Raw genomic sequence first — 8686 nt, forward strand, 5'->3', positions numbered from 1 at the left:
ATGGTGAAACTCCTTCCTTACTAAAAATACCAAAATTAGCCGGGTGTGGTGGTGCGTGCCTGTAATCCCAACTACTCGGGAGGCTGAGGCAGGGGAATTGTTTGAACCCGGGAGGCGGAGTTGCAGTGAGCCAGCCTGGGCGACAGAGTGAGACTCCGTCTCAAAAAAGAATGTCTCGTCAATTTGCATTTCGGGCATGGCACAGACCTAGGCTGAAAAACCCACTCGCTGTTTGTCTGAATTCACACTGAACCTGGCTTCGTGCACTTCCTTTTGCCAAATCTGGCGATCCTGGCCCGGCTCCGGGAGAGGGTCTGCGGGACGCGCGCCAGGGCGGGGCGGGGCCTGGGCGGGGCGGGGCGGGGCCTGGGCGGGGCCTGCCGCGCATGGGCGGGGCGACGGCGTCACCAGACTCTTGGGGGAGGGGCTGCCACGCATGGGCGGGGGGGGGGGGCAGGTCCAGACGCGCGGGGGCGGGGCCGGGCGCGCAGGCGCACGTGACGGTGGTTGCCAGGGTGAAAGTTCAGCGCGCCGGAGGCACTTCCAACATGGCGGCGTCCGGAGCGGCGGTGGCTCGCTGCCCGGGAGTCGGAGCGGGTCCTGCGCCGGGAGCCCGACGCTCGCCCCCGCCGCGGGCCGCAGGGCTGCCGCGGCTGCTAGTGCTGCTGGCGGCTGCAGCGGCAGGGCCGGGCACGGGCGGTGCGGCGCGGCTGTACCGCGCAGGCGAGGACGCCGTGTGGGTGCTGGACAGCGGCAGCGTGCGCGGGGCCACCGCCAACAGCTCGGCCGCGTGGCTCGTGCAGTTCTACTCGTCGTGGTGCGGCCACTGCGTCGGCTACGCGCCCACCTGGCGGGCCCTGGCCGGGGACGTGCGAGGTGAGGCGTGCCCCCGCGCGGGGACCCCCGACCCCTGGGACCGCGGCCTCCGAGGATCCCCTGCGACCGCCCCAGAAGGCGGGTCCCGCGGCCCCTCCCAGGCCCCGTTTTTCTTTCCTTACCGCAGAGGCAGCCTCACAGGCACCCCACTCGGACCAACCCTGGCCTCTGCAGGGGCAGGGGACTAAGCCACCTGCTCCCCACGTCTCCCCCAAGTAATCCTCGGTGAGATACTGGCCAGTTGGGCTGTCTCAAGTCAAAATGAAAACATTCTCCCGCCGCCCTCACTGCACACTTGGGGATTGGGAAGCCCTCCTGTATCCCAGCTCTCAAAATTCCTGTATTTTGAGCCCCAAGAACTTCATTGACCTGCCAGGCCTCCTACCGTAGTGTAGGGCACGTTGGGAGCCAGATGTAAGGCTCAGTGCCCCACGGGGTCGTGGGGTGAGCCTTCTGCTGTGCTGAGGCGCAGGATCCGAGAAATAAGGAGACAGGACACTGAAGTACAAGAAAAACGCAGCTGGGCTCGGGGGGCCTTGCCAGCCTCGCCTGACTCCGCTCATAGGTGGCGTGGGGCACTCAGCCTTACATCTGGCTCCCAACGTGCCCTGCACCGTAGCGGTTTCCTGCCGTCCACACACCCATCCCCAGTTATTCCACTTCAGTGCCTAGAATTCCTGTTGTCTGAGGATCCGTCATCTTATTCCACACTCGTCTCCACCCCTTCCCCTTTAAACCTTCATTCTCTTTCTGGTTCGGATAGCTGGCCCTGCAGTGGGTGCTCAAAGTGAACCCACAACTTAGCAATCCAAATACTCTGGAGGCTTCTCTATAAAACCCAAAAACAACCTACAAAGCATTTTTTTTTTTTAACTCTGCAAAGCATTTCATTGGTGGGTTCCTTATTCACAGATGCACAGCCTTTGAGAAATCTTTCGCCAAACTGCTGGTCGTGTTGTGCACTTTTTTCTTGAGTGCTTTCATGTGGTCGCACATTGTTAATCACGAAGTTGCTCTCCTGCTCTATAGGTCAGGGTTGGCGTGGGAGCGGGCCGTCCCAGCACCCTTCCCTTACAATGGTATTTAAATTGCTGAAGTAGGAGCTCCTCCCGACCAGAGTGAAGTCTGGCAGGACTTCCTGTGTGTGCTAACCTCCAATTACGTGTTTCAGTGGGCAAGAGCTGTAACAAATTGCTACTCTTTCTTCTAGCACCTTTGTTTTCTATGTCTTATACCCAATCTTGCTGTATTTTACTCATATCCAAACAGATTTGTAAAGAAACTTTTTTTTTCAAGTCTAAATAGGGCTTTTGTATGTTATTGTAAATGGTTATCTTGAAAATTCATTCTCCTCTTATCTCAGGGTGCTGGGGCCTTTTGATTCTAATGGATTCCTTCTCTTTGATCTCATGTTTTCTTCTGTCCCTGTTGACCTGACTCAGAATAGAGGTCAGAGACTGGAATAGATGGACAGAGAAACTCTTCAGTGGGCTTTTTAGACTCTGCTTTTAGGGAAACAAACCGACAGGTAATTCAATCATGTAGAGAACTCTTCAGTTCTAGTGTGTTATTCAGTGGCAGAAACAGATATGTTCCTTAAAATGCAGGTGGCCCTGGCAGGACTTTGTCACCTTTTTTGTGGGTTTGGTTTTGATTTTTTTTTTTTTTTCGGTTAAGTACCTGAAAAAGATCGTAACCAGATTCAGATATTGCAGATTCTATAGCTGAAGCAGCACATAGGGAGCCTTGAGAACTGTCCACAGAGCTCAGAAGGAAGGTCACTCCTGACAGCCACACAGCAACGTCCCTACTCAGGGGTGTGTTAGCTCGCCTCAGTAAGGCTCCTTTAGAGGGGCTGACTGTCTTCCCCGTCACAGCAGGAAGAACAGGCTTGGCCTGAGACCGAGACTGGAGGAGGATATGAAAGTGAAAGACTGCGGCAGCCTGGCCCCGCAGCAGGGGAGGGTCCCGTTGGCTAAAAAGCCAAACTATAAAATATTGAAAGAGGTTTGTTCTGAGCCCATGACTGGCCATGGCCCGGGAACAGTGTCAAGAGGTCCTGAGGAAGTGTGCTCCAGGCAGTCACGTTAATTTCTTTTTCTACATTGTAGGGAGACAGAAGTTACAGGCAAAGAGACAAATCAGTCCATGTAAGGTGTAGGAAGGGGTGGGTTTACAGATTGTAGGTGGATTCTGATTGGCAGTTGGTTGAAAGAGTTCAGCTTTGTCTAAAGACTTGAAGTCAGCAGAGAGAAATGCTTGGGTTAAGCTAACTGGGCTGTGGAGGCCAAGGTTAAGTAAATGAAGCCTCACAGGTAGCAGCCTCGGGGACAACAGAGGGTGAATGTCTGTTTTCAGACCTTAACGCTGTCAGATTCATTAAATGTCTCCTAGATCGAGGAAAGACCTAGAAAGGGAGGGAGATTCTCTGCAGATGCAAATCTCCCCACAAAAAACAGCTTTGCAGGACCGTTCCAAATATGTCAAGATAATCCGTGTATTTTGGGGTGCACTCTTCTGATTTCCTTCCGGGTTTGCTGTCTGTCGTGTGGTGCTGTACCTGAGTCAGGCTGGAGTTCAGTGTCGTTGCTGCCAAGCCTGGGCTGTCTGTCTCATCTGCTTCACCCACGCTGATCAGCTGTGCCTAAACTCCAAAGGGAGGTGGTGTAACTGGGCGTGTCTGACCTCCCTTCTCATCAGGACCTGGAATTTGTTTTTTCAGATTGCTCTGGGGTCTCCTTGCCCAAGAGGGGGTTCTGTTCAGACAGCTAGGGGACTCAGGATTTCATATTTGGTTGACAGTCCTGAGAGCCAGGCTGTGCCCATGAGGCTTGTGGGAGGTGGAGGCCGGGTAGAAAGGGGCGAAGAGCCCTCGGCACTGAGGAGACCCCAGAGCTGTTCTAAGACTGTGGCTCTCAAGTGGGGCTGCTGGGGGACTTGTTAGAAATGCCTGCTTCTCGACAGCCCCAGGCCAGACCTGCCAGGTCAGAACTGTCTGCTTGGTGCCGGGCTCCCTGTACATCATCCCTGCATTGAGCTGTCCCAAGGGATAAGGTGCCTGTGACCCGTGGCAGTGCAGGGGTCTGGCTGCAGGCACTCATCATTCCCGTTATCACCACTGTGGCCCTGGTCAGTCATCTGTGACTTAGGTCATCCTGCTGATCCCCGAGGGTACACAGGCCATGGCTTGGGCCCCCCCTTTGACCTAGAGTGTCCAGCCCCAGGTCCCTGTGCCTCATCTTCCATCACAAATCCAACAGCCGTCGCTGCCAGGGACATCTTCAGGAACACAGCAAGGTTTTGTTCTGCAAAGTAGCCAGCTTCCCCCCATCTGCCCCGCTGGCCGGCACCAGCCACGCCCTGTGGTCTCCATGCCTGTGGCTGCTGGAGAGGGTGGTCAGGTGTGGGCTCTACTCCCTGGGAGCCTCCAGCTGGAAGGAGCAGGACAGGCCAGGGCTGCTCCTAGAGGCGCGCTCCCCACAGCTTCGGGCATCTTTCTTTTCCTCAAAGATTTGGATTGAACTTTAGCTCTTGACTGGCTTTCTCAAGGTTAGGAAAATAAATGTTTTTCCTGATAAGAAAGTGGCTTAACAAGCAAAAGGTGACTTTGGTGGAACCAAGTGTCATTCCAGTGTTTGTAGAGATTTGGCTGAAGCCTGTCACCCCTAAGTGCTGTGCAGAACAGAACCTTGCTGTGTTCCTGCAGATGTGCCTGGCAGTCACGGCTGCTGGATTTGTCACGGACGATGAGGTACCGGAGCCTGGGGCTACACGTTGGCCTATCTGACCAGTGAAATCTCTGAAATAACTCTGCAGAGACTTGAGTAGATGAGAGTGTGTACCCTAAAGGCAGGGCTTGCGTCCCCATGCGCCCTCTGTGTCCCTGGCGCCTGCTACCTCCTGTCCCCTTCACTCAGTCAGCCTGAGAAAGCAGGACAGACCCTTGGCCACTGGCCCTGGGATTCCTGGTGAGGAGTCCAAGGGGAGCAGGAGCCCTGCGAGCCGCTCCCCACAACAGGCCGGGCTCTTCCAGCCCTGTCTGGCAGGAGGCGTGAGCGCTCATGTTGCAGGCGTTAGCTCGTGAGGTTGCGGCGACAGTTACCGTCACGTAGCTGAGTGACAGGCTGGGATGGGTGTCCAGGCATGGTGACCCTGGAGCCCTGACAGTTCATTCCAGTGTCTTTGTGGAGGACGGGTGGGGTTTGGGAGCGGGGCGCATCCTGTCTCCTGGCGGAAGGACAGGTCACTGTGCCGCAGCTGCCAGCTCCTCTGTCCCACTTGGTCTGGCTTCTTGTCTACATAACGAGGCTGCAGGCTTCTTGGAGGTGACTTAGAACTTGATGTTCCCCACAGGCCCATTATCTGTTTACTGGAAGAAGAAACAGGAAGGGCTGGAGGGAGGGGACATGCAGGTGTCAGCGGGCATCTGGCAGGGCTGATGGCCCGTGAGTGCTGCTGAGTGCTCACTGGACTCTCGAGGGTGGGGAGGGTGGAGGGAGGACGAGCGGGGCAGTAGCAGCCTCCTGTCTCCTTATAGGCCCAGGAATGGCCTCACAGCCCCGCTGTGGCGACCACGTGGGTATTTTACAGAAAGGGCTCCGTGCTGCCTCCCTAGTGGCTGTGGTTGGTGCATCTGAGACTCTACCAAGAGACCTGGGCTGCTTACTTGTTGTTGAAGTAAGACGGGGGATGGCTCGCGGAGAGGGCCTCACAGCCGCGTCCAGGGAACCGTCTCCACTGTGTGATGCCAGGCTCATGCCATGGCGTGACCCAGGTCGCAAGCATTGCCTGGGCTTCCCTGACTGAGGACAGCTCAAGGGACTGTCGTTCCTTCCTGAGACATAAACAGCATTGGAATTGCTGTCACCCTGGAGCACTCTTCAAGGCTGAAGACCGTACAGTTTTGGTTTAACAGAATTGAGCTAAATGCTGGGGCTCCAGAGTCCACGGGACCCAGCCCCGCCCTCAGTCCCCAGACGAGGTGACCGGAGCATGGGTCTGCGTTTTCTCAGACCAGCCATTGGCAGCTTGTAGGTGATTTGTGTTAGGCTCTCCCGGTTGCTAGGTGAGTTAATCCAAACTTGTAACTTTAACTTGGAGCTTAGCTAAGGAGAACTTTGCTCAGCCAAGAGGGGGCTCCACCCGGAGAGGTCTTCTCCGGGGTCTGGCGTGCAGGGTTCGAGATCCCAGCGTGACCCTGGCCCAGGAAGGAGAGGCCACAGTGCAGTTCCGTCCCTTAAGCACAGCTCTCTAGTTGTGTTTCAACTGTAATCCTTTTCTAGAACTAATTGATACCTGACCATACGTCAGACTTTTGTAGATTTTTTCATTAGAACATGACAAGCAATGGTAAAAGAGTTCATCTTGTTAGATTCAGTAAGAGTCATTGGACGAGTAAATTTGAAATAAATGTTAGTCAACTGCATATAGAAGCGTGGTTATTTCACAAGTATTTTTAAAGCTGGAGTACTAAAATAGCCAAGCTCTCGAGCGGAAGTGAGACCAGGCCTGTGGTCTGATTTCTGCTTCCCTTTGGAAGCCCTGGCTGCTGGGTGGGGCACCCCCGCCCCTTGCCTCTCAGCTGGCTCTAACCAGGGGCCCAGTGAAAGCAGGCCATTTGCATTCTGCTGTAGAGGCTCAGACCTAGACAGGTGGGCAGGGCAGGAGAAGGGGAGGTTCCAGCTGGAGGAGGCCAGCGCCCTGAAGCTAAGCCTTTTCTGTGCGTTGTGTTTTATTTGATAAGATGGACTGCCATATCTTTTGTGTTGCCGTGAATACCGTCCATCTGCTGGGTCTTGCTGGGGCTGCTGGCGCCTGTTCAGCTGCTGAGGGTGGCCTGTGTAACTGAAATTCTCCCTCATCTGCTCGGCCTTCCCTGAGCACATGGGCTGGCGTTCTTTCAGGGACAGACAAAGGCGTCATGCGTGCCCGCACCGCCCTTCTCCAGGGCCGACTCTGAGTGGGCTGGTGGTGTCGGGAGCATAGTTCTGCCAAGGCAGGTCCAGGTGCTGCCTCTGCAGACTTGGGAAGCTGGACTTCCCTCGCCCCTCCAGCGTGCGCAGGGGCTCTGCGTGAATTCACGCCAGGGGATGAATTTGCACTGGTACTTTCCCAGCCCCGGGCTTGGGAGAGCTGGGAGAAACAGCAGGGAACAAAGCAGGGAGGTCCCCGCCTGAGGAAGCCTGTGCTTGAGAGACAGCAGCAGACAGTCAACAGGAAGACAAAACAAGGAAGTGTCTGGGGGCAGCGGCTCAGCCTGTAACCCCAGCACTGTGGAAGGCGGGAGGGTCACTTGAGCCCAAGAGTCAAGACCAGCCTGGACAACATAGCAAGACCCCCGCACCTGTGGTCCCAGCCACCTGGGAGGCTGAGGTGGGAAGATCACTCGAGCCCAGGAGGTTGAGGCTGCAGTGAGCCATGATCGTGCTCCTGCAGTCCAGCCTGGGTGACAGAGCGAGACCCTGTCTCAAAATAAGATAAAATAAATCAAATCAAATAAAAAGTTACCTCTAGGTTATGAGTCCTAGAAAAGCACACAGCCTGGTTAGAAAGGAACTGGAGTGGCCCTGAGTGGTAGAGTAAGGGTCAGAGGGCAGCGACTTGGGAGAGGAGCAGTGAGGGAAGGCCCTGCCAGGGCCACGGCGGCACAGAGGCCCGGAGACAGCCACGACTGCAATGTCCAGGGGACCTTTCGTTTTAGAGACTCGTCTCGTGGTGTGGTCCGGGTTGGCTTTGAACTCCTGTGCTCAAGGGATCCTCCTGCCTCTGTGTCCTGAGTAGCTGGGACGATGGGCAGGTACCACCGTGCCTGGCTAAAAGGACTTTGGTAGGTCCTTGGTCACTCAAGGGGGCGACCACGAGGTCCCTGAGGGCTTGGTAGCAGGCAGATGTGGGCCCAGGCCTGGGGGCCTCAGGAAACAGCATTTGTCTTCTTCCTGAGCAACAGGGCACCAAAGAACGAATTTAAGCAGGGAAACCTGGTTTCTAGGTAAAAGTCTCTGGCTGCTCTCTGAGATCTGAGGCCCAGAAACCAGCGGAGGCACAGTGGGATGTGAGAGAGGCCAGGCCGCTCGTGGGAGCTGGGGGCCTGAGGGGCGGAGGGAGGGTTGGCATAGCCAGGTGGGAGGCCGCCCACTGGGTGTGCTCAGGGCCTGGATTGCGAGGCAGGAAGGAGGCATGGGGAGCAGTGTCTTTGGGTCAAAAGTTACTGAACACGATGTCTTGTCTCCTGGGAGCACAAGAGGGTACAGGGAAGTGGGCACGTGCCCGAGGTGCGGAGCAGCGTGTTTTGTTCCTGCCCAGGGCACAGCCCTTGTTCCTGGCCCCTGGCTGGTCAGTCTCTCCTGCCCAGTGCACGGCCCTTGTTCCTGGCCCCTGGCCGGTCAGTCGCTCCTGCCCAGGGCGAGGCCCTTGTTCCTGGCCCCTGGCCGGTCAGTTTCCCTGTCTGGCTAGTTTTCTGCATCCTGCTGCTAAGGAAATACGAGTTAAAACCTGGATGTGTGGCCGGGCGCGGTGGTTCAAGCCTGTAATCCCAGCACTTTGGGAGGCCGAGGCGGGTGGATCACGAGGTCAAGAGATCGAGACCATCCTGGTCAACATGGTGAAACCCTGTCTCTACTAAAAATACCAAAAAAAAAAAAAAATTAGCTGGGCATGGTGGTGCGTGCCTGTAATCCCAGCTACTCAGGAGGCTGAGGCAGGAGAATTGCCTGAACCCAGGAGGCGGAGGTTGCGGTGAGCCGAGATCGCGCCATTGCACTCCAGCTTGGGTAACATGAGTGAAACTCCGTCTCAAAAAAAAAAAAAAAAA

At 56.0% G+C, this 8686-nt stretch overlaps 1 protein-coding gene across 2 annotated transcripts in view; it reads left to right on the forward strand.

Annotated features, from left to right (window-relative positions):
* The first annotated feature begins 533 nt into the window (after nucleotides 1-533).
* QSOX2 (quiescin sulfhydryl oxidase 2) overlaps nucleotides 534-8686 on the forward strand; it is a 39506-nt gene continuing 31353 nt past the window's right edge. For both annotated transcript variants that reach the window (XM_032261789.1, XM_032261790.1), the window contains exon 1: nucleotides 534-876. In XM_032261789.1, the coding sequence (XP_032117680.1) occupies nucleotides 549-876 (328 nt within the window). In that variant the 5' untranslated portion in view covers nucleotides 534-548. The remainder of the gene's footprint in view (nucleotides 877-8686) is intronic.

The sequence above is a fragment of the Sapajus apella genome, unplaced genomic scaffold (assembly GCF_009761245.1).
Source record: "Sapajus apella isolate SASKATOON/1434 unplaced genomic scaffold, GSC_monkey_1.0 scaffold126, whole genome shotgun sequence".
Taxonomy (NCBI): domain Eukaryota; kingdom Metazoa; phylum Chordata; class Mammalia; order Primates; family Cebidae; genus Sapajus; species Sapajus apella.